The following is a 27260-nucleotide window of genomic DNA, read 5'->3' on the forward strand; positions in this document are numbered from 1 at the left end:
GCCACTCTGCTGTAGGACTGCTGAGGTCCTCTCCAGGCCCTGCTTTCCTGGGGATCACCTGCAGCAGCTGTAGAACAGTAAGGGTTGCTACCAGTTTCCTCTTCTGCTATCTTTGTCCCAGAAGAATGCTCGCCAAATGTCAGTCCGTTCTCTCCTTTATGAGGTGACTCTTTGGATCTATGGGGGTCAGGGAGCTACTTGAGGAGACAGTCTGTCTTTTATTGGGGCTCAAGTCCTCAGCTGTGAGCTCCGTTGTTCATTCAGGGCTGCTGGGCAGGTACGTTTAGATCTGCTGCAGCTGAACTCATAAACTGCTTTTTGTTCCCAGGTACTCTGTCCCAGGGAGTTAGGGCTTTATGAGTTTCCGTTGTGCTGCTGCCCTTTTTGTTTTTTCTTTCAGGTCTGCCCTGCCCAGCTAACAGCCCACCTAGTCACTGTCTGCCTGCAGAGGCTTTGCTGAGCTGCTGTGGGCTCCACCCAGCTGCTGTGTGATCTTCCCTGCAGTCCTGTTTATACGGGTGTAGCAATGGTGGCCCCTCCTCTGTTATGGCGGACTCTCTCTGTTGTGGCAGGTTGCCTCGGCAGTGGTGGAGAGTCTCAGTAATGGCAGACGCTCCTCCCACCACAGAGCCGGACCATCCCGGGTTCAGCTGTGCTTGCTGTGAAGCGCTCAACACAGAGCGTTTTCAATTACTGTTTTTGTTGTCGTTGTTGTTTTTGTTGTTGTTGTTGTTGGGGGGTGGGTGGTGGGACCAACCAAGCCTGATCACCTGGCTCCCTGACTCAGAGTCTTTTTTTTATTTTTTAAGTTGAACGACCCAGTGTTCCAGTCGCTGGTTGAAAAGGCGCCCGGATCTCCTGTGCTGCGACTCACTGAGTCAGCTCAAATAGCAGTGCCGAGGCTCCTGGCAGTTTTTTTGCCTATGAATCTCCTGGCCTGGCTTGCTATTTCAGATGAATGGGCAACTCTGCCATCTCAGGGCTCCAATCACCAGCTAAGAGGGCTCCCAGACCAGTGGCTTTTGTACAGAGAACTGCCACAACAGGGTGTGGTCAAAGCAGCCATGTGGGCCAAATCAGCCCTGCGGGGTCAAAACAGCCACACCGGCCGGAACAGCAGTGCTGGCGACCCCTCTGCCTGGGAATCTCCTGGTCTGTGGGCCATAAAAATTCATCTGGAAATGCGACGTCCCCTCACCCTCTGCACTTTCACTGGAAGCTGAAGTCCTGAGCTGTTCTTAATCAGCCATCTTCCCAGCAGTCCCAGAAGAAATTTCTTAAGCATCATATGTAGAGTACATATATGTTTTTTCATCTGATTTATTTACCTGATTTATTTCTTGCTTTTCCATTTTATTATTGCTGGTTGTGTTTATTTTCCTAACTTTGGGGAAGCAGAATTGTTTGTAGTACCTACATTCATGACTATGCATATTGTTAATTGAATGTATATTCAAAAATAATTGTTGATAATAATTAATTTCACAAATAAATGAGCTTAGGTTTTGGTTTTAAGAAACAAATTTATTATTTCTTAAAATCTTGCTGTCTTGGGTAGCATAGTTCCAAGATACAATGCCCTCATCTTTCCATGTTCGTATTAGTACTTAACACATTTTATTATACTTTCTTTTTATGACACCTCCCCAAGTAGTCACTTAACTGTGGGCTCCACTAGGTCAGGAATCCTGTCTTATTCATTTGTAACTCTAATGCTACCCCATGACCTATGCATAATAAAGTGTTCGGTAAATATTTTCATGAATGAATAAAATATTGACCTTAAGTATATATTTTCTCTCTCTTTTTGTAATTCAGAATTATGGCTTGGAAACAGAAAATCTGAAAACCCTTTCTCACAAGTTGAATGCATCTGCCAAAAATCTACAGAATTTTATAACAGGAAGGAGAAGGAGTGGCCATTATGATGGGAGGACCAGCCGAAAATTGCCAAATGACTTTCTGACCTCAGTTGTGGATCTGATTGGAGCAGCCAAGAGTCTGCTTGCCTGGTTGGACAGGTAAAATCTTCTACATGTTTCATAAGTAGCCTCTCCTCAGACGCCAGTTTGAATATAACATTGTTTTGCATTTTCTTGTGAAAGGATTAGATAGGCAGAGGAGTACCAAGTAATAAATATCTAATGATGATTTACCACAATATAGGGCATTATCAAATAGATACTAATCTTTTGTAGAATTTTGATGTCCAACTAGCCAATCAAAAATTAGTCTCTGACAACTGTAAAATACTTTTGCTGCTCTATTTAAATTTTTTTTAATTTTTATTAATTTATTTTTTTTGAGATGGAGTTTTGCTCTTGTTGCCCAGGCTGGAGTGTAATGGTGACATCTTGGCTCACCGCACCCTCCACCTTCTGGGTTCAAGCAATTCTCCTGCCTTAGCCTCCCAACTAGCTGGAATTACAGTCATGTGCCACTATGCGCAGCTAATTTTGTATTTTTAGTAGAGATAGGGTTTCTCCATGTTGATCAGGCTGGTCTTGAACTCCTGACCTCAGGTGATCCACCCACCTCAGCCTCCCAAAGTGCTGGGATTATAGGCATGAGCCACCATGCCCAGCACACATTTGCTGCTTTATAAGCAAAATCATTATTTGGCTGTCATAATACAATTTATAAATTTTTGTTTATTATAATACTGCTCTGTCTCCTGATTTTCTTTGTTTGTATTAATTGGTTTTAATTAAGGAAATGACCATTGGGATGCTATAAACTGTTTTAAATAGGTAATTAGACACTGACACCTTTTTAACATGCCTTGTGTGTCTCCTTAGCCTTGCTTCATTCATTCTCTGTTATTAAATTCATTGTACTATTTTGGATATCATAAACATACTTTTAGACTTTTTAAAGTTTAGGTGACTTTCATTTGTTTTGGAACACATAAAATAGTTTAAAGTATTGTAATATGAAATGAAAAGGTTAGATTTAAATTATATACTGTATGTGGTTAAACATTATAATGATAAAACATTACAATGATTTATGAAAAAACTAAGCAAGTTATCTACTTCCAGTTTTGGAATTTTTGGTAAGGGATATGTACTATGTTTAATGGCCAAATAATGAAATTTTTAAAATACTCTTTGTCTTTCATAAGAAACTCTGATAATATATATTACCAGAATTCTTTCTTGAATGTCAGTAGGATATTCATATGTGTTCAAACACACACACATGCGCACACACACACACACACACACACACACACACACAGCAGTATAACATTTTGGCATTTTAAAACCATGAGACCTTATATTAAAAGTAAAGCATTTGTATTTTTTTTTTTAGGCAGAGTTTTGTTCTTGTTATCCAGGCTGGAGTGCAATGGCACGATCTTGGCTCACTGCAGCCTCCGCCTCCTGGGTTCAGGCAATTCTCCTGCCTCAGCCTCCTGAGTAGCTGGAATTACAGGCAGGTGCCACCATGCCCAGCTAATTTTTGTATTTTTAGTAGAGACGGGGTTTCACCAGGTTGACCAGGATGGTCTCGATCTCTTGACCTCGTGATCCACCCGCCTCGGCCTCCTGAAGTGCTGGGATTACAGGCTTGAGCCACCGTGCCCGGACTAAGCATTTGTATTTTTAAGGTGAAAATTGAGATAATTTTTCTTAATTTTATATTGTGTAATTTTATATATACTTTTATATAATATAAAGTTATACTAAATGCAAATATGAAACACTAAACTATATATTACTAGCTTTTAATAATTAGTTAATGGACAGAATGTTTCTTTTGCATTATAACATTATTAAAATTTAATTTTCATAATTATCAAAACCACATTATCAAGTGTTTAATTGCATTTTAAATATATCCATTTCAAAAGTTATGAATGGTCAGCATGTATATGGCTTAGTCCTTAAGTACTGTTAATATAATACATTTGTTTTGGTAGGATTCACAGTAAATGGAAGACTTAAAGAACACATCCTTGATTATAATTATATCTTCTTTTACTCTCACTTTCCCTGTAATTATAAATTTGCTCAGCCTTGATATTTGCATTTAGTAAATTTATTTATATATGTATTTTACCTTAATATTGTTAGATGAATAGATAAAAATTATTAGCGCGAATAGAGAACGTTTTTACTTCTTGACGACAGAGATCTCACATTTCCCAAACCATAGTTGTCCTTGAGATTTCATTGTATCAATTTTTTATGGTGGCATACTTTCAGTATCTGATAAGATGCTTTTGCTAAGTGCCAATTCACCTACAAAATACATATGTGCATACATACCTACAAAAATATGTAAAAACACATGTAACAATCCATGAAGTCAATTCATGTTTTGTGTTTATTTCATAGGAAGAGAAAATATGACAAAAAGCCCAAAGGAAATAGCTTAAGTCATCTATTAGGCTTCCATTTCTGCAAAGTTTCTCACAATGCTTATTTGGTGTTATACTATGGTGATCAATTAAATCAAAGGTCATTTAACATTTTGATAATGAAAATGAAATAAAGACTTAAAAGGGAACAGAATACAACTTGTGTGATAACTAAAATCTTCAATTGAGACTCTTGTAAATTGACAGAAAAAAACTGAAGTTTATATTTTGAAGCTCTTTCATGGAAAAGTTCAGCTTTAGGCTGGTGCTTTAAATTATAATTCTTTAACATCTTAGATTTTGAAAAGAAAAGCAAAAGGAGAAGAATAAAAAAAGAAAAGATTATTTGCCATGCTAATGCATTAGACTTTATATTGAAGGCAGTGGGGAGGTGCTTAGGGTCATGCTTGTGTTCAGATCTGTGAACTTGGAAGATTATCTGGGCTACAGTGTTGGCAAAGATTAGAGAAGAGTAAGGCTAGAAGAAGGGAAACCAGTTAGGAGGCTCTTGTAGGAATTAATCATGCTGCTACTACTCGTGGTGATTCTGATGCTAAAATTGATGATGATGCCATCTCTTGGTTACTGATGCCTCCAGACACTCTCATTTAATCAAAACAACCCTAGAAGGATTGTCTTCATTTTACAGATAGAAAAACTGGGAATGAAGGAGATTAAGTTCAAAACCAAGTGGCACATAAGTAGTGGAGCCAGGATTTAGTCTTGACAGTCTAACTACAGAACTTAATCTCCTCACTTCTTTTTGTTGATATTTTTAATTAAAGAAGCAGCAATGAGGATAGAATAATGTTAGAGTTATTTATGTAAATAAGTAAGACTTGGTAACAGATAAGATCTTGAGAGTAAGGAAAAAGAAGGCATCTGGGGTGAATAAGAGAAATCTGACTTGGCTGACCCAGTCGTGGGGGTAAGCCTTATGAAAATAGGTAGCTGAAGGAGAATTTTAGAATGAATTATTCTTATCCTACTCTATTTTCTATAACATTTAGACCCTTCCAATATACTGTATAATTTACTTATATATTATGCATATTATTTTTATCTGACTGTTCTTTATATGATGTCCACTTCAAGAGAGCAGGTAGTTTTCATCTGCTTTGTACACTGATACCACAGTTATCTAAATGAGTTCTAGTCAATAGTGGCTGCTCAAAAAATATTTTTGAATGAATGGAAAAAAGTGGGATAAGGAATGAGGCCTGTGCAGCACCGCCAATTGAAGAATGGTTAAAAGTTTGGCTTATAGAAAAAAAAAAATAAGACGGCATAACCAGAGAGGCAGGAGGAAATCAGCTGAGAGTAATGTGATGGAAACAAAGTGAGTAAAGAGTTTTAAGGAAAGAAGGTAATGGTCAGTAGGGTCAAATGCTGCTGAGAGATTAGGCAGGGTAAGGACTGAAAGTGGTAGGTAGTCAGGGTATCTATGACTTTCGTTAGTTGGAAGTTAACGATAACTAAGAACTCTTCTTTGAAATAAAATTTCTCTGAGATTGTTTATAGTTCAGGATAGTTTTGTGTCATGTTTACTTTCCCTTTTCACAGATTTTAAATCTTTTGCCCATAATAGGAAAGAGGAAAGTTAAATGATGAGTGCTACTAATATATTTGGGAATTCGACTTTGCTTCCTCCTCTGCCATGGCTTGTATGGGTATCTTAACTGCTCCTTGGCTTATATAAATTTCAGAAAGTCCTGAGATCAATTTAAATCTAATAGGATTTTATCTATAACTGTGCCAGGTGAAATGTTTAGGCTGTTTGATTACCTGACAAGTAGTCCAGGCTTTTATTGGAGATTGTTAGTAGGTGTATGTTTAAGTTATAATTTTATTCCTTTTAAAGAAAAAAAAAAATATTTTCTAGGTAGCAGCAGGAGTACAAGCCAGCACTCCACATGCCCTCTTGTTTGAGTGTGTCCTACAAACTTTACACATTAATCAAATGCTAGAAAAGCCAGAAGAACAGCGTTCTCCATGACCATTACTGCGAATTCCCACCAAAATGCATGGTAATGTAGCATGAGAGCATAGGGCTGAGAGTTGAGTCTCAGCTCCCCTCTAACCCTCCATAACTTGAACCTTAACCTCTATTTTTATTTTCCTTTTAGAATAAGGATGTAAGACCTGCAGAATTTAAAGTTCTTTTCTAAGCACTAATATTCTATGATATAATGCATTGATTTTGACTAATACCATGTGAGGAATATTTCCAGCTTATTTCCCTGTATATAATAACAAAGATAGACAACGACAAAATTTCGTAGTGACTTTTGGAAGAATGATTTTTAATTCCTATCTCCTTTCTAAATAAATTTAGTTAATATTTTGGTTTGTTTCATGTTAACTTCTTAAAAACTTTAATTCTTCTCTATATTTTGCTTATATAAAGTAAGAATGTGTCTTGTCTTTTTTGTTTGCTTTTCAAGAATTTAGAAATTAAATACTTAATTATGCAAGTTCCACAGAAACAATTTTGACCAAAAATTTTTAATGTTTCATTGTATCAATGTAGATTTGCTTTAATTTGGAGGGTTTAAAATGAATACTGTAGATGAATACTGCCAAGTGTATGATCTTTAACTTTAGTTTATTCCTTCAATATGTAATATTTTACTTGAAGAATAAAAAGTTTTATCAGTTAAATAGGATTAATTTGATGTTAAACAACTTTTCATTTTTAAACAGCTGTAAGTTTTTTGGCATTACAAAATTTTTATTTTATTTTGGAGAAAACTTGCATGCACAGTAATATGATTTGGGTTTACTACAATTTTTATTTTATGTTACTTGAAAGAGGAGAAAAAAAAGAGTAGGTGAAAAATCTTTAATTTGTTCTAGATCCTGAACTAGATGCTTTATGCATACATGCATATATATATATATAATCTCAGCTCATTGAATTCTCACAAAGCAGATGTCCTAATCTCCATTTTACGTATGAGATGTGAAATAACTTGCCTAAAGTCACTCATCTAGTATGAAAATTATACTTTACATCTATTTTTGTCTGACACTGAAGTCCTGTTGTTTTTTCCTTTATATTCCTTTGTCATGCTACCTCATTTTGCATGCTAATTATTGAGGATTTTGAGGAAGGGATGTGGCATCTAAACCTTTATTTACATTTTGCTATTTCTCTTCAAAAACTAAGTAAGACTACCACTTTTCTGTTTTAGGCCTCAGTATCTTAAATTGCTGCATAGAACTCCATTTATAGAAAATTTTAAGTTCACCGTATTATAAAGGTTTACTATTTTATTTTTAACATTAATAAAATTTAATTCTAATTGTTTCTAAAATAAGCTTTCAAGATTTTTATGCTTTAAAGGGATCAATGAGAAACTTTTTTATATCACTGAAAAACCTTTAAATGTTTAAGGCATAGCAGTGTGCTAGGAAAATAACATTTATGACTCAGAAAAACTCTGATTTCAATGGAGCTTCCATTTAAATGAGATACACTTTCAAAGACCAGCTCCTTACATTTCCTAAATAAGATAAAATCTAAGGTTAATAGAATTCCATTTTTTTCTCCTATTTAAAATATTGGTTCCAATGAAACAGCAGACTTTCCCAGAGGAATAGCCTCAGAAGTAAATCCCAGTTGGTAGCTTTACTGTTTATTTTCAGTGCATGGTTTACTTGTCTATTTTTAATCTACATCCTACTGTTTTTGACACCTTATATTTCTTGCAGTTTTCTGTTGCTTTGCCAAATTCATCTATGCTCAGAAGTTTACAGATCACTACAAGTGTTATGTTGTAGAGTGACATCAATAAAAATGTTCAAAATTACTATTTAACAAAGTTTATTTTGCCTTCAATAGTGACAGTTTTTTTCCTTCATTTTTAGCAGTAATATCCAATTCTGGTAGTTTACAAAATGCCTTTTAAGGCCATCCTGTTTTGATGGAATCAATGAGATCTCTTAATATCATTGAAAACCTTTTACATATTTAAGACATAAGAGTTTAAGATACTAGGGAATTTTTGTTAAGATTTCTTTGAAATTTTTTGCCTCATGTAAGAAAATGATTAAACTAATTTCTTCTTCCATGATAAGAACCTTTTGGACAAATTAATTCTATACCCGTAAGAATATTACAGAGACCAAGAAAACCATATCAAATACTACCAGATAATGTTTGGTCTTATTTTCTCTTATGTGCTCATTGCTTGTCACTTGACACTAATTATTTCAGGGAAGAGCAGTGACGTTAGCACGACCATTATTCATGGACTACCCTAAGGCTTCAGCAGTGCCAACCTGAGAAACAGTAAGGTGCTCCAGATTTTCCTTATTAGCATCTTAGCTTTCCTTATTAGTTCCTAATTTGTTTAGGATTTCTGAATCATTAATAACCTTTTAATAAATGTAAGGCTTCTGTTTAGAAATAATGTACAAAGAATAATTTCTTACAGGGTCATAAACTTTCGCACCAGAGAGAATTATAAGCATCATATTATCTATATGGCGATTTAAGGAGGACAGTTCCTTACTTTTTTTTTTCTTTTTGATTTGTAGAAACTTCCATTTGTTTACTCAATTTTTTATTTTTATTGTACTTTAGGTTCTGGGGTACATGTGCAGATCATGCAGGTTTGTTGCATAGGTACACACATGGCAATGTGGTTTGCTGCCTCAATCCCCCCATCACCTACATCTGGCATTTCCCCCCATATTATCCCTCTCCAACCTTCCCACCCCCTCGCTGTCCCTCCCTTGCCCCCCCATACACCCCAGTGTGTGATGCTTCCCTCCCTGTGTCCATGTGTTCTCATTGTTCATCACCCACCTATGAGTGAGAACATGCAGTGTTTGATTTTCCGCTCTTGAGTCAGTTTGCTGAAATGATGGTTTCCAGATTCATCCATGTCCCTACAAATGACATGAACTCATCATTTTTTATGACTGCATAGTATTCCATGGTGAATATGTGCCACATTTTCCTTGTCCAGTCTATTGTCGATGGACATTTGGGTTGGTTCTAGGTCTTTGCTATTGTAAACAGTGCCACTGTGAACATATGTGTGCATGTGTCGTTATAGTAGAATGATGTATAATCCATTGGGTACATACCCAGTAATGGAATTTCTGGGTCAAATGGAATTTCTGTTTCTAGATCCTTGAGGAATCACCACACTGTCTTCAACAATGGTTGAACTAAATTACACTCCCACCAACAGTGTAAAAGTGTTCCTGTTTCTCCACATCCTCTCCAGCATCTGTTGTCTCCAGATTTTTTTTTCTTTTTTTTTTTTTGAGACAGAGTTTCGCTCTTGTTACCCAAGCTGGAGTGCAATGGCACAATCTCAGCTCACTGCAACCTCCACCTCCTGGGTTCAAGCAATTCTCCTGCCTCAGCCTCCCTAGTAGCTGTGACTACAGGCGTGCACCACCATGCCCAGCTAATTTTTGTATTTTTAGTAGAGATGGGGTTTCACCATGTTGACCAGGATGATCTCGATCTTTTGACCTCGTGATCCACCTGCCTCAGCCTCCCAAAGTGCTGGGATTATAGGTGTGAGCCACTGCGCCCGGCCGTCTCCAGATTTTTTAATGATTGCCATTCTAACTGGCGTGGGGTGTTGTCTCAATGTGGTTTTTATTTGCATTTCTCTAATAATCAGTGATGTGAGCATTTTTCGTATGTTTGTTGGACTCATACATGTCTTCTTTTGAAAAGTGTCTGTTCATATCCTTCGCCCATTTTTGGGTGGGTTTTTTTTTTCTTGTAAATCTGTTTTAGTTCTTTATAGATTCTGGATATTAGCCCTTTGTCAGATGGGTAGATTGCAAACACTTTTTCCCATTCTGTTGGTTGCTGGTTCGCTCTAATGATGGCTTCTTTTGCTGTACAGAAGCTCTGGAGTTTAATTAGATCCTGTTTGTCTATTTTGGCTTTTGTTGCCAATGCTTTTGGTGTTTTAGTAATGAAGTCCATACCTATGCCTATGTCCTGAACGGTTTTGCCTAGGTTTTCTTTTAGGGTTTTTGTGGCGTTAGGTCTTATGGTTAAGTCTTTATTCCATCTGGAGTTAATTTTAGTGTAAGGTGTCAGGAAGGGGTCCAGTTTCTGCTTTCTGCACACTGCTAGCCAGTTTTCCCAACACCATTTATTAAACAGGGAATCCTTACCCCATTACTTGTTTTTGTCCGGTTTGTCAAAGATCGGATGGTTGTAGATATGTGGCATTGCCTCCAAGGCCTCTTTTCTATTCCATTGGTGTATATCTCTGTTTTGGTACCAGTACCATGCTGTTTTGATTACTGTATCCTTGTAGTATAGTTTGAAATCAGGTAACATGATACCTCCTGCTTTGTTCTTTTTGCTTAGTATTGTCTTGGCTATGCAGGTTCTCTTTTGGTTCTATATGAAGTTTAAGGTGGTTTTTTCCAGTTCTGTGAAGAAGGTCATTGGTAGCTTGATGGGGATAGCATTGATTCTATAAATTACTTTGGGCAGTATGGCCATTTTCATGATACTGATTCTTTCTAACAATGAGCATGGAATATTTCACCATCTGTTTGTGTCCTCTCTTATTTCCTTGAGCAGGGGTTTGTAGCTCTCCATGAAGAGGTCCTTTACATTTTTTGTTAGTTGTATTCTTAGGTATTTTATTCTCTTTGTAGCAGTTGTGAATGGGAGTTCACTCATGATTTGGCTCTCTGTTAGTCTGTTATTGGTGTATAGCAATGCTTGTGATTTATGCACATCAATTTTGAATCATGAGACTTTGCTGAAGTTGCTTATCAGTTTAAGGAGATTTTGGCCTGAGATGATGGGGTCTTCTACATATACCATCATGTCATATGCAAATAGAGACAATTTGTCTTCCTCCTTTCCTAATTGAGTGCCCTTTATTTGTTTTTCTTGCCTAATTGCTCTGGCTGGAACTTCCAATACTATATTGAATAGAAGTGGTGAGAGAGGGCATCCTTCTCTAGTGCCTGATTTCAAAGGGAATGCTTCCAGTTTTTGCCCATTCAGTACGATATTGGCTGTAGGTTTGTCATAAATAGCTTTTATTATTTTGAGATATGTTCCTTCGATACCTAGCTTATTGAAAGTTTTTAACATAAAGTGCTGTTGAATTTTGTTGAAGGCCTTCTCTGCATCTATTGAGATAATCATGTGGTTTTTGTCTTTGGTTCTGTTTATGTGGCGGATTATGTTCATAGACTTGCGTATGTTGAACCAACCTTGCATCCCCAGGATGAAGCCTACTTGACCATGATGAATAAGCTTTTTGATGTGCTGTTGCAATCGGTTTGCCAATATTTTGTTGAAGACTTTTGCATCTATATTCATCATGGATGTTGGCCTGAAGTTTTCCTTTTTTGTTGAGTCTCTGCCAGGTTTTGGTATCAGGATGATGTTGGTCTCATAAAATGATTTGGGAAGGATTCCCTCTCTTTGGATTGTTTGGAATAGTTTCAGAAGGAATTGTACCAGCTCCTCTTTGTACATTTGGTAGAATTTGGCTGTAAACCCATCTGGACTTGGGCTTTTTTTGGTTGGTAGGCTATTCATTGCTGCCTCAACTTCAGCCCTTGTTATTGGTCTGTTCAAGGTTTCAACTTCTTCCTGGTTTAGGCTTGGGAGGGTGCAAATTTCCAGGAATTTATCCATTTTTCCATGTTTACTGGTTTATATGCATAGAGTTGTTTGTAGTAATCTCTGATGGTAGTTTGTATTTCTGTGGAATCGGTGGTGATATCCTCTTTTTCATTTTTTATTGCATCTATTTGATTCTTCTCCCTTTTATTTTTTATTAATCAGGCTAGTGGTCTATTTTGTTGATCTTTTCAAAAAACCAGCTCCTGAATTTATTGATTTTTTGAAGCATTTTTTGTGTCTCTATCTCCTTCAGTTCTGCTCTGATCTTAGTTATTTCTTGTCTTCTGCTAGCTTTTGAGTTTTTTTTTTTTTTATCTTGCTCCTCTAGCTCTTTCAATTTTGATGATAGAGTGTCGATTTTAGATTTTTCCTCATTTCTCTGGTGGGCATTTATTGCTATAAATTTCCCTCTAGACACTGCTTAAATGTGTCCCAGATATTCTGGTACGTTGTGTCTTCATTCTCGTTGGTTTCAAAGAACATATTTATTTCTGCCTTCATTTCTTTGTTTATCCAGTCAACATTCAGGAGCAGGTTGTTTAGTTTCCGTGAAGTTATGTGGTTCATAGTTAGTTTCTTAATTCTGAGTTCTAATTTGATTGCTCTGTGGTCTGAGAGACTGTTATCATTTCCATTCTTTGCATTTGCTAAGAAGTGATTTATTTCCAATTATATGGTCAGTTTTAGAGAAGGTGCAGTGCATTGCTGAGAAGATTTTATATTCTGTGGATTTGGGTTGGATATTTCTGTAGATGTCTTTTAGCTCCACTTGGTCCAGTTCTGAGTTCAAGTCCTGGATATCCTTATTAATTTTTTGTCTTGTTGATCTGTCTAATATTGACAGTGGAGTGTTAAAGTCTCCCACTATTATTGTGTGGGAGTCTAAGTCTCTTTGTAGGTCATTAAGAACTTGCTTTATGTACCTGGGTGCTCCCGTATTAGGTATGTATAAATTTAGGATCGTTAGCTCTTCTTGATGCATTGATCCTTTTACCATTATTTAATGCCCTTCTTTGTCTCTTTTGATCTTTGCTGGTTTAATGTCCATTTTTATCAGAGAATAGGATTTCAACTCCTGCTTTTTTTTTTTGCTCTCCATTTGCTTGATAAATCTTCATCCATCCCTTTGTTTTAGCCTGTGAGTGTCCTTACACGTGCGATGGGTTTCCTGAATACAGCACACCAGTGAGTCTTGATTTTTTATCCAATTTGCCAGTCTGTGTCTTTTGATTGGGGCATTTAGCCCATTTACATTTAAGGTTAATATTGTTATGTGTGAATTTGATCTTGCCATTTTGATGCTAGCTTGATGTTTTGCCCGTTAGTTGACACATTTTCTTCATTATTTTGAGGGTTTTTACCATTTGGTACGTTTTTGGAGTGGCTGGTACTGGTTGTTCTTTCCTTGTTTAGTGCTTCTTTCAGGAGCTTTTGGAAGGCAGGCCTGGTGGTGATGAAATCTCTCAGCAATTGCTTGTCTGTAAAGGATTTTATTTCTCCTTCACTTATGAAGCTTAGTTTGGCTGAATAGGAAATTCTAGGTTGAAAGTTCTTTTCTTTAAGGGTGTTGAATATTGACCCCCACTCTCCTCTGACTTGTAGGGTTTCTGCTGAGAAATCTGCCGTGAGTCTGGTGGGTTTCCTTTTGTGGGTAACCTGATCTTTCTCTCTGGCTGCCCTTAGCATTTTTTCCTTCATTTCAACTCTGGTGAATCTGATGATTATGTGCTTTGGTGTTGCTCTTTTTGAGGAATATCTTTGTGGTGTTCTCTGTATTTCCTGGACTTGTATGGTGGCCTACCTTGCTAGGTGGGGAAGTTCTCCTAGATAATATCCTGAAGAATGTTTTCCAGCTTGGATTGATTCTCTCCATCACATTCAGGTACACCTATCTGTAGTTGGTGACTTTCAGATGGGGTCTCTGAGTGGATGTCCTTTTTATTGATGTTGAAGCTATTTTATTTTATTTTTAGTAGAAACGAGGTTTCACCATATTGGCCAGGCTGGTCTTGAACTCCTGACCTCGTGATCCACCTGCCTCAGCCTCCCAAAGTAATTTTTTAAATAAATGATTTTCTCCTTGAAGTGCTTACATTTTTCATCTTTAAAAAATAGTTTTATTGAGGCCTACTTTATATTATATAAATTAACCTATTTTAAGTATACAGTTTGATGGGGTTTAGTAAATTTCAGTAACACTTATACACCCATCTTTACAATCCAGTCTTAGAAAACTTCCATCAGGGTGGATTTTTAAAAGCTTGTTTCTGCTTACAATTAAAGAGGTTAATTTTTTTTAACAGAGAATTTCAATTAATCACATTTTTTTTTCTAATTTGTTTTTTTGAATTCTTATGTCTCCGTCCATTTAAGTAAATTATGTTGAAAAAATATACTGGGTTTTGGAGTAGGAATAAATAAGTTCATGAAAGAGAGCCTATATTGCACTGTGATATAGTCATACATTGCTGTTGATGAGGATTGGCAATTTTTTTGTTGTGCAAACATCATAGAATATGCTTACATAACCTAGATGGTACAGCCTACTACACATCTAAGCCATGTGGTATAGCCTGTTGCTCCTAGACTATAAAGCTGTATAGCATGTGACTGTACTGAATACTATGGACAATTTTAACACAACAGTAAGTATTTGTTTCATATCTAAACCCAGAAAAGGTACAGTAAGAATATGGTATTATAATCTTATGGGACCACTATGGTATATGTGGTCTATTGTTGACCAAAACATCATTTTGTGCAGGGCATGACTGTATATAGAATCATTTAGAAAACAACATGTTAAAACCACTGGAAAAAGGAAGGACCATTTAGTAAATTGCCGTCATTTAGAGAACAACACGTTAAAACCACTGGAAAATAAATAATGATAGGGCAGTGTCTATTTTTCTCCACTAAAATAAATTTTAGATGTATCAGCTATTTAAGAAGGAAATATAAATTTATAAGAAAACTAGAAAAAATATAAGCAAAAATGATTTCTAGATGTGGAGAGACTTTCTAAGTGTTTTTAAAATGGAATAAAATACAAAGGAATGTACTGTTTGACTACATAAAAAAGAAAAAAAAAACATGTAACAAAGTATAATACAGATGACAAGCTGGAAAAAGTATTTGCAACAAACATGAAAAGTAGAGGGTTAAGGTATAATGTGTAATAGTCACATATGTGAATATTCATATTGATAAACTACATGTGAATATTGATTAAAAAAAACACCAAAAAGTGACAGATGAGCATTTAAGTAGGTAAATCAAAAAACAACAAACAGAAATCACTCGTAAGATGTGTATATGAAACAACAGAACTTTAAAGTGCATGAAGCAAAAACTGACAGAATCAAAGAGGAAATAGACAAATCCACAGTTGTAGACTTCATTTACCTCTTTCTCAAGAATAGACAGAATTGAACAGGAAGTCAGTAAAGATTAGAGGAGCTGAGTACCACCACCTAACAACAGGATGTAATTGACATTTTTAGAGCACTTCATCCAACAGCAGGAGAATAAAAATTCTTTTCAAGTGCCCATGGAACATACCCCCAGATAGACCATATCTGTATCATAAAACAAAATTCAACAAGTTTAAAAGAATTGAAACCAGATAATAAAATGAAACTAGTCACTCATACAGCACACTTTTAAGTAATCCAGTGGACAAAGAAGTCTCATGAAAACTAAAAAGTAATACATTGAACAGAATGAAAAAAAGACCAAATCATAATTTGTGCACACAGCTAAAGCAGTGCTGAAAAGGAAGTGTATAGCACTGAATTCTTATATGTATCAAAAATATATATATTCAAGATATATCAGAAATATATATAGTAAATATATATATATATATATATATATATATATCAGAAGCACTGAATGCTTTATATCAGAAAAGAAGAAAGATCTTAATCAATCGTCTAAGTTCCCATCTCAACAAAATAGAAAAAATAAGAACAAAATAAGCACAGAGTAATGATAAGATGCTCTTAATGATTAGAGCAGAAATTAGTGAAATTGAAAACAGAAACAATAAAAAAGTCAATCTAAATGTAAAAGTTAGAAAAGGAATATTACAAATAACTTCATACATGAATTTGACAACTTAGATGAAATGGACCACTTCCTTGGAAAATAGTACTAGAACATAACCCAAGATGAAATAGATACTCTGAATAATCCTATAACCATTAAAGAAATTAAATATTACCTAGAAACACTTCAGGGTGTGGGAAAAAAACTCCAGGCCCAAATTATTTTACTGGCGAATTCAACGTATTTAAAGAAGAAATAACACCATTTTACACCATCTCTTCCAGGAAGTAAAGGCAGAAACATTTCCCATAGCATTTTATGAGGAAATCATTATCCTGATAAAAAAAAAAAAAAACCCAAAACAAAAAACAACTACAGACCAATATTTCTCAAGAACTTAGATGTTAAAACTCTCACCAAAATATTAGCAAACTAACTGCAAACATGTATAAAAAGAATTATACCTAAGACTAAATGAATTGCCTCAAACACCTGAAAATAATCAGTGTACAGGTCCACCACTTACTAGACATGTGACCTTAGATAAGTCACTTAATCTTTCTCTACCTTATGTTTTTCATCTGTGAAACAGGAATAATAATAGCACCTATCTCGTAATGGTTGTGAAGATTAAATTATCTAATACACGTAAAGCATTTAGAATTGTAACTGGCACATAGTAAGCCCTCAGTAAACCTTAGCAGTTGTTATTACTAGCTCTTAATTTTGAATATTCTAAGTAGATATTGTACTCAGAATCTTAGGTTCTTGTGAAAATAAACTAACATGTTATCTTTGCCCAAAGTATTCCATTTTGGTTTTAGATACAGTGAATATACCTTGTAAAAGCCAAAAAACTTCTGAATAATTAAGAACTTTAAAAAGAGAGAAATTTATCGGCCGGGCGCGGTGGCTCAAGCCTGTAATCCCAGCGCTTTGGGAGGCCGAGGCGGGTGGATCACAAGGTCGAGAGATCGAGACCGTCCTGGTCAACATGGTGAAACCCCGTCTCTTCTAAAAATACAAAAAACTAGCTGGGCGTGGTGGCACGTGCCTGTAATCCCAGCTACTCAGGAGGCTGAGGCAGGAGAATTGCCTGAGCCCAGGAGGCGGAGGTTGCGGTGAGCCGAGATCGCGCCATTGCACTCCGGCCTGGGTAACAAGAGTGAAACTCCGTCTCAAAAAAAAAAAAAAAAAAAGAGAGAGAGAGAAATTTGAGGCCAGGCGCAGTGGCTCATGCCTATAATCCCAGCCCTTTGGGAGGCCGAGGCGGGTGGATCGCGAGGTCAAGAGATCGAGACCATCCTGATCAACATGGTGAAACCCCTTCTCTACTAAAAATACGAAAATTAGCTGGGCATGGTGGCATGCATGTATAGTCCCAGATACTCGGGAGGCTGAGGCAGGAGAATTGCTTGAACTCAGGAGGCAGAGGTTGTGGTGAGCCAAGATCACGCCATTGCACTCCAGCCTGGGTAACAAGAGTGGAACTCCGTCTGAAAAAAAAAGAGAGAGAAATTTGGTAGAAAGGAAACATTATATTTCCTGAATTTAATTCTCTTCCAATTATTTTCTTCAAATCTTTCCTTAAAATAAGTCCTGAATATTTTTATCAATATGCAAATTTCATAACGTTTATTTTATAATATTATATAATCTATTTCATATTATGGAAAAATGCATTTTAGGCTACTATATTTTGGGACTTTTCAAAAGCTGTTCCTAGTAATCACAATTTTCCTTTTTCCTTTATAGGTCACCATTTGCTGCTGTGACAGACTATTCAGTTACAAGAAATAATGTCATACAACTCTGCCTGGAGTTGACAACAATTGTGCAACAGGTATTAACTGACAAACTTTCTTTCTGTTAATTTATTGGCAGCTTCATATTCCAATAATGGGAAGTATCCTGTGTACCAAGAGTTTGTAAGATACTGGTTTAAAAGTTTCTCAAAGACAAATGATTCTAAAGAAATCAAATATGTTTAATATTTATTGGGAAACTATGCATATACCTCAGTTAACTTACCAGACGATATAAAAGGAACCTACCTGACCTGTAAATAAACAATTATAATAAAATAATGTCTGTTAGTCTCACACTTTCAATGGGGATGACTAAGGTATATTGCCTTTCAAAAAATTACCCCATTCAGATAACAATCTCAGATTTTTGCTCTAAGACACTATTAGTTTTACTTACTTCTGCACACATACAAGCAAATATGCCTAACAACTTTTAACAATGATCTAATTACCCAAAATGATTTTTTGCTTTGATACTATCTAAGCCAGGAATCCCAAAATCAGATGCCTTCAGGGTCCAGCAGCTGATATAAATGGTTGAATTAAGTCTGATATAAGGCATGGAGAAATGCAAGAGACTTGGGTGATTTGACTAGAACATATTCAAACATGTCTTTTAGAGGAAATGTAATTATAGGCATGATATATTAGTGCTTTTAAATTATCTTTTAAATAATTTGTTCTTTTTCTTACTGTTATGTGATGATATCTCTCTTCAGTTCCAAGTTTTTTGGGCTCTGTGGTCTTTTGCTACCTGTAGTAGAAATAAGAATAAGGATTAATAGGCAAAATAATGAAATAAAATAGTTAAGTGTTTATTTCTTTATGGTGAAACTATGGGTGATTTTATTTAGACTCTACTTTTCTGTATTTTTCCAAATGAATTTTTATTTTCTAAAATGAGTTTGAGTTATAAAAAAAAGAATGTTAAGTACATTGAAGAAATACTGCTTTAAGTTTGCCAGAGGAACACAACTTAGACAAATATTTAAATATACTTTAAAATAAATTACATGCTTACAAACAGTTAATGTTCATCTAATCATCTAATTCAGCCATTATATACATACTAATCACTGCATTTGATTGGAATTGTATGAAGTATCTGAAGACAGGAATTAAACTTAAGCTGCCAGTAAAAGAGGCCAATTTGAATAAGCAAGGTGTAGACTTTAAAGAAAAGCTAGGGCATGCATTTATTACCAGGCTTTCAAGAAATCTCATTTGAACAGTTATGATGATGGTTATGCTTTGAAATATGCTGTGCGTCAAATTATTTTTCACTCAGCTTTAATTATTTTTATTCCCTTTGCAGCAAGATTAGATAATCAATATCTAAAAATAAACTGTCACAAATGCCTTTTTTCCCCTTCCTAACACAAAGTGGTGCTAATGTGAAGTAAGAGGAAAGTGCTTCTTAATATTGGCCACTTACATTTAAAATAATACTAAAATTAGTGGAGAAATTTAATGTCAGTTTCTTTTTAAAATTTTCATTTGTAGGAATTTATTTAATCTACTATATTTATTTTACTTATTCCCAGTTGTGATGGGTTTGGATCATTGTATTTGAAGCCTTTTAAAGAGATTTCCGCCCCCCCACCAACACTTTCCTCATCTCGTAAGGTTGGTTATGATGACACTTTTGAAAAAAAAAAAAAAAAAAAAGAGAGAAACTGGTTTTAAAATCTTAAATAGAATTCTCACAAAGAACTGAAGCTCATTTAGAACACTGTCAGCAACTGAAGCAGAACAATGAGACAGTTACCCACACACTACTTGTCAGCATTGAAATAATTGCCATGATGCCTTCCTTAATGGATATCAGCTTAACCTAAAATTATTGTACTGTACCATTTTTTTATTCTCTACTTCAAACACAAAAATGATGAATTAGATTGTCACTATTTAAGAAATAAGCACAAAAGTGTTGGTTTGCAAGATGAAACTTTGGTGAAGCCTAAAATACATGGGGCAAGGGAGAGGGTTGTATGTAATCTTGGAAGATTTGAGATTCAGCCCTGTTGATTCATGATGAATCCACATTGGACAAACCATGTCATTGTTTTTGCCATCTATGAACAGAATTAATCACATCTACCTCAGAGTTATTGTGAGAATCAAATGAGATTTACTTATAAATAGTTAAGACTTGGAAACAACCTAAATACCCATCAGTAGTAGACTAGATAAAGAAAATGTATATGTACACCATGGAATACTATGCAGCCATAAAAAAGAATGAGATCATGTCCTTTACAGCAACACAGATGGAGCTGGAGGTCATTATCAAAAGCAAACTGACATAGGAACAGAAAACCAAGTACCGTATCTTCTCACTTATAAGTGGGAGCTAAACATTGAGTACACGTGTATGCAGGGGAACAACAGGTACTGGGGCCTACTTGAGGGTGAAGGGTCAGAGGAGAGTGAGGATCAAAAAACTATTTTCAGTACTATGCTGATTACTTAGGTGATGAAATCTGTACACCAAACCCCCATGACACTCAGTTTACTTACATAACAAACCTGCACATGTACTCCTGAACCTAAAATAAAAGTTAAAAAAGGAAAATAAAATAAAAATATTCAATGAATGTAAAGTGAAAAACAAAGATGAAAGTAATATTGTTTACAAAAATGGGTAAGGAATAACAAGACTTGATGAAAGGAAGTAACATAAGTTTTGAAAAATAAATGTCAGAGATGTTTTTTCTCCATTTGGCGTTAGTTTTATTGAGCTACATTTACAGTGAAATCTGATTTAGGTGCTGAGGGAAAATTCAAACATGTTGAAAAACATTTTAAATCAGATTCTGAAATGTTAAATACAGAGTGAAAAATTCCTCTTAAAACTCAAATTTTGACGATACGCTTTTTACCTGAACTGGTCCTCTCTAAACTGTATTTACTAAAAATCTTTTTCTGCTTTCTTATGGGTCTGTTCATTTCCAACCTTTTTTTTTTTTTTTTTTTTGAGACAGAGTCTCACTCTGTCACCAGGCACCAGGCTGGAGTGCAGTGGCACAGTCTTTGCTCACTGCAACCTCCGCCTCCCGGGTTCAAGCAATTCTCCTGCGTCAGCCTCCCGAGTAGCTGGAGCGCTACAGGCGCATGCCACCATGCCCAGCTAATTTTTGTATTTATAGTAGAGACGGGATTTCACCATGTTGGCCAGGATGATCTCCATCTCTTGACCTCGTGATCCGCCCCCCTCGACCTCCCAAAGTGCTGGGATTACAGGCGTGAGCCACCGCGCCCGGCCATTTCCAACCTTTTTAGATCCATTTTCCATGTTCTTGATTATCACTGGTTATCTGAATAGTGTTGAAAACATTTTACAAAAAACTATAATGAAGAATATTTATAATAATATAATCCTGGCCGGGCGCCATGGCTCAAGCCTCTAATCCCAGCACTTTGGGAGGCCGAGGCAGGTGGATCACGAGGTCAAGAGATTGAGACCATCCTGGTCAACATGGTGAAACCCTGTCTCTACTAAAAATACAAAAAAATAGCTGGGCATGGTGTCGTGTGCCTGTAATCACAGCTACTCAGGAGGCTGAGGCAGGAGAATTGCCTGAACCCGGGAGGCGGAGGTTGCGGTGAGCCGAGATGGCGCCATTGCACTCCAGCCTGGGTTACAAAAGCGAAACTCCGTCTCAAAAAAAAAAAAAATATATATATATATATACACACACATATATATATACACATATATACACACATATATATACATATATATATGCACATATATATATACATATATATATATATATATATATATATATATATATATAATCCTAATTACACAGAAACAGTTAGTGCTGTTGCTTTGGTCTTTCCTGTAATAAATGTCTTTACTTAAGTTGTTATGACTTTCTGACAGTTGATTTGTTTTACCTTGTTCCATATTTACCTGTAAGATATATTTTGTTTTCTAAACCTTATTCAAGTAAATGGAAAATATTCTTTAAAGATCAGTATTAAAAATGTTTCTTTTTGATGAGGAGCCTCCTTTAAATTATGTGTATGTGCTTTCTATTCACTTGTGTTACCTAGATAATGTTTTAAATGCAGAAAATAAAAGTAAATAATTTATTAAACTCTCTCTAAATCTGCATCCTAAAATAAAGATATAAATGAGCATATTGAGCATATAACCCTATTTAAATGTATTCCTGCTCAAATGTAATTTAACCATTTTATGTTTTATCTTAAGTTGTTAATTGCTCAAGGTAAATACTTGAGAAAATAAGAGTTTTTCTAGGACTTATTGAATTGGGATTTGTGTTTTAAATGCTTAGAGCACAAATTTGTAAATACTGTTTGGAAAGATCACAAAATTTTGTTAAATAGCCCAGAAGTAATTTTAAATTTCATTAAGGATGTATTCAAGGAAATTTGGCCTGTAGTTTTATTGATTATAGATATTTTATTTTACTTAATTACATTTATGTTTATGAATAGTGTTTCAGTTACCTTCTTAGTTGACATTTCATGTCATTTACGCTTATAATTTACGGCAAAATAATGTAGTGGGCTTTGACATGAAGTTGATCCAAATTCATCATCTTGGCTTTGCTTTTCAACGAACAGTATAAACTTGGACAAATTACTTCATAGCTCTGATATTATTTTTCTTTATCTGTAAAAGTGGATCCCTACCATTTTTAGATTATTGTAGAGCTGTTGTGAACATTAGCAACTGATTTAGCCTACCATCTGGCATATAGTGGGAGCTTAATAAATGGCCACTCAAGTTATTTTGTGTAGACAAAGGCCTTTGGAAATGCTAAACTCAGCTAGTTTCTTTCTCCACAGAAAATTTCAAGGAGTGATGCTCTGCTCACTTTTGGTATTGAGTGGCAATGAGGAAAGATCTTATTTCTAAAATGAGTGATTAAAAAAAAGATATTGGTATAATTTAGAACATTCCTTAAATTTTAATGCAAATTCATTCCTGTGCTTCATTTTTTGCAAGATATGTTGAAATATTCATGTTCAAATATAATACAGAAATTAATTTTGATCACCCAGGAGTGTATCATCCCTATCTACATATTCAAATAAACTGGAGTTATAAGTAGAAAACTCAAAACATATAAAGGTGAAGGAGACTATATGTGTTAATATATATTGTAGTACAGATGTATGTTTTAAAAGAGATATTAAGTTCAAGTTATAGTTAAATACATGTAAAGATGTAAAATGGGGATAGAAATTATGCTGGTGTAGGCAGGGTATATATTCTATGGTTCCTGTGGCAAGTGTTGAAAGCCTGTCCAGGATGGTCTCATAGTTCTTTAAAACACAACTTTAAATACTACTTTTACTATGTACTCAAAGTTAGTGTTTAAACTCTCCTGAATCAGACATTCTAGGTGACCTGAAAATTGTATTGGGGCTCTTGAGATTGAAACTGGGACATTTGAAACCAAAAAACAGGATATACTAAGCTTTATATGCATTTTTAAAAACAGTATGGATTATATTAACATGCACATTGAAGGCAATGTAAAATGTGATTCTGTTTTTTCACTTTTTTCTTTTATTTTTAGTTGACACATAATTGTAGATATTTATGGAGTACAGAGTCATATTTCAGTACATGTATACAATCTATAATAATCAAATCAGAGTAGTTAGCACATCCATCATCTCAAATATTTATCAATTCTTTATGGTGGGAACATTCAAAATCCTCTTTTCCAGCTTTTTGAAAATATAAGATAAATTATTGGTAACTGTTATTCATTCTACAGTGCTATAGAACATTAGAATTTGTTCCTCCTATCTAGATGTAATTTTGTATCTATTAACCGATCTCTCCCTATCCCCTCCTTTCTTCTACCCTTCTCAGCCTCTCATAACTACAGTCTACTCCCTACTTCTATGAGCTCAGTTTTTTAGCTTTCACATGAGTGAAAACATGCAATATTTATCTTTCTGTGCCTGACTTATTTCACTTAACATAATGTCCTTTAAACTCATCCATATTGCTTTGAATTATAGGATTTAATTCTTTTTAGGGCTGAATAGTATTCCATTGGGTATGTATACCACATTTTCTTCGTCTGTTCATCTGTTGATTAACATTTAGGTTGATTCCTTATCTTGGCTGTTGTCAATAGTGCTGTAATAAACATGGAGATGCTGATATCTCTTGGACATACTGATTTCCTTTCCATTGAATAAATTTCCAGTAGTGGGATTACTGGATCATATGATATTTTGTGAAATCTATATTCTGTTTTCCGTAATGGCTCTACTAATTTACATTCCTACCAACAGTATTTTTCACTTCCTTTCTGTTTAAACAAATAATACTTTTAATTCAGTGCAATTATGCTTCAGCCTTTAATTTTTCTTCAGCCTTTTACATTAATTATAAAGAAGCAATATCTTTTCAGATTTTTCACATAATGCTAATACAGTAAGTCAGAAGTTATAGAACCATCAGAGATAACACCCAGATAACTTAAAGACTTTTTTCTGAAGAAAAATGTGAAAACTAAAAATATAAGTTTTTGAAACTGAAGGTATGTTACATATGTGTACCTCTATCTTCTCAAAGGCATATGTATAATGAGAATATTATCAAAATAGATATAAATACACATACAAGAAATTCTCATTCATGTTATTAAATATAATTATTGGCAGCTGCATATTTTCTGAAGGCTCAGAATGAAGAGATAAGGGTGATGAAATCATTGCATACTAATACTTAACAAAGCACTCTTTAGAAGAGTGGGACATAATAATTTATTCTTCTTCTAGCTTTCTGACACTGGCCTGGCTTGTGAGCAAAAACTTAAAGATGTACTGTGTATCATATTAATATGGATGCTGAAATAGATTGTTTTCATACATTTATTCTTTTATAAACCAAGAACATTGCATGTTATCAGAGTCACCCTGCCAAAGTGTTTTTAAAGATAGTATAACCATCAGTAATACCAGAAGGAGAATAGATGGGGATATACTAAACTAATCAATTCCTTTTAGATAGCAAATAGTTGATCCTATTTCTCAGACATCTTTCTTCACTGTGTTACATTTTGAAATTTATGAAACTTACATACATGCAAAAGAATATATCTAATATATGTATGTTATGAAGAATAATAATACTCATGAATCTGCCATCTAATTTAATAACTACAACATTACCAATACTGTTTCAGTTACTTTTGAGCTCCTCCCCCATTTCATCAGCTTGCCTTCTCAAGGGTTTATCATTTTATTTTTTCTTAAAATAGTTTCATATGCTTCTCTAAATGTATCATTTGATTATGCTTGTCTTTTCAATTGATGTATTTCTGAATTCATGCATGTTTTCTTCTGTAGCTGTAGTTCATTCATTTTTACTGCTTATAATGTTGAATTCTGTACATTATGTGCATATCCAAGTATGATTATCCATTCTTCTGATTATGGACATTTTGTTGTACATTTACGTTTATGTATATACCTAGGAGTGTAATTACTAGGTTATACAGTTTACACATGCTCATCTTTACAATTGTGAATATAATGTTCTCAAAATTTTATTGCTTATTATGTCTTGTACTTTCATTATCTTTGTACTCTCTGAATTACTGTATTTGAGTCTTACTTTGCAGTTCACCTTTGAAGAGGCTTTTATAGTTTTCTCACAAAGACCCTAAAAAGAGGTAACTTTTACCCTTATTCATATTGTGTATAGGGATACAGATGTAGAAATGTGAGTTAGGCTATTTTTGACCCTCATGAGTGATAAAATAAACTTCAGGGGAGAGTCCCTGATATGCTACCATTTGTGATGTACTGTGACTATTCTTTTTAAAGAACCAAGCCAACAGTAATAGTTCATTTAAGAAAAGATTTGCTGTGACAGACTTGGAAGCGGGAGTAGACCCCATGCACTTCTGCCAGTGCCTGGCAAATAAGTGTTTGCTGAAAGAACAATATAATTATTTTTCCCTTAAAAGTTCACCAAAAGTGATTACAGAAATTTAGAAACGTTAGGAGTTTAGAATCCAGTAAAGAACTGTTTCAAAACACTGATGCCTGAGCCCCATCCAGGCCTCATTAAATTAGACTCTTTGTAATGGGGTTAGGCATCAGTATTTTTAAAGTGATGCCTCAAGTGATTCTAATATGGAGCCAACGTTAATGACAATTGTGCTGTACTCATACTTTAGAAGGAGACAAATATGAGGTGGGAAGAAAATGCATGTAATTAAGAACAGTGTTTCCTTTGTCGACCATGTTTCCATGGACTATGATTCATCTGAGAAAGCATATTAAAAATGTAGATTCTCTAGATTTTACCACAGGCTGAATGATTGAGAAGTGTGGATCAGGAGGTTCAACTATTTATAGGTAATAACAGCCCAGAGCCTATACATTTATAAAGGAGTCTGGTTAAAGTTTTCAACTTATAACTGTAGTTATTAGTGGGTTATAGTCCCTCTGTAGTAAATACATATCCAAAAGGATTAGGCTTGTTCTTTGAAACGTCAGTTATAAGTTACTAATTAAAAAGTGATTATCGCACACTTGTAATAAGAAAGGAAGAGCCGGTGCTAGAAACTGGCATAGTGGTAGTAGACATAGGAAGGCACTAAGGTTAATAAAACAAGAAGCAGTAATTATCATTAGTAACATCTTAAGCATTTATTACATCATACCATACTTTATATGACTTACATGACATAGATTTTCATACCTACGTAAGATAAAAGCAGCAAACCAAATACATTTTAGTTACTATTAGATTGGTGCACAAGTAATCACGGGTTTTGCCGTTACTTTTAATCCTTATTATGTCTTGTACTTCCTACTCTCTGGATTATCATATTTTTTTCATATGTCATAATATTAATATTACTTTTAATGGCAAAAACCACAATTATTTTCGCATCAACCTAACAGTTATAGGCACTAATTTATTAAGGCATTTCGCCTCTGCCAAAGTAGTAGTTTTTAACATCCCAGTCTGCTTGGGTTGGGTCAGAAAGACCACCAACATCAAATAGGTAATTCAAATAAAATTAGGCCCTAACACAAGTAAAATAATGGATTGAAATTGTAAATGACAATGGTAGGTTGAAGAACTGGTCAGAATCAAATAATTAGGATAAGTGAGCACAAATCAAACTTATAAAATGAGGCAAAATTTATCTGTAAAAACCAGATTGGGCTAGGTATGGTGACTCACACCTATGATCCCAGCACTTTGGGAGGCCGGAGCAGGTGGATCACCTGAGGTCAGGAGTTCTAGACCAGCCTGGCCAACATGGGGAAACCCTGTCTCTACTAAAAATACAAAAATTAGCCAGGCATGGGAGTGCATGCCTGTAATCCCAGCTACTCGGGAGGCCGAGGTGGGAGAATCACTTGAACCCAG

General features: G+C 35.1%; 1 protein-coding gene across 5 annotated transcripts in view; it reads left to right on the top strand.

The window, feature by feature from the left end:
• Nucleotides 1–27260, top strand: part of CNKSR2 (connector enhancer of kinase suppressor of Ras 2) — a 296479-nt gene that overhangs the window by 60954 nt on the left and 208265 nt on the right. For all 5 annotated transcript variants that reach the window (XM_074391385.1, XM_074391386.1, XM_074391387.1 and 2 more), the window contains exons 3-4: nucleotides 1819–2021; nucleotides 17811–17898. In XM_074391385.1, the coding sequence (XP_074247486.1) occupies nucleotides 1819–2021; nucleotides 17811–17898 (291 nt within the window). The remainder of the gene's footprint in view (nucleotides 1–1818; nucleotides 2022–17810; nucleotides 17899–27260) is intronic.

The sequence above is a fragment of the Saimiri boliviensis genome, chromosome X, assembly GCF_048565385.1.
Source record: "Saimiri boliviensis isolate mSaiBol1 chromosome X, mSaiBol1.pri, whole genome shotgun sequence".
NCBI lineage: Eukaryota > Metazoa > Chordata > Mammalia > Primates > Cebidae > Saimiri > Saimiri boliviensis.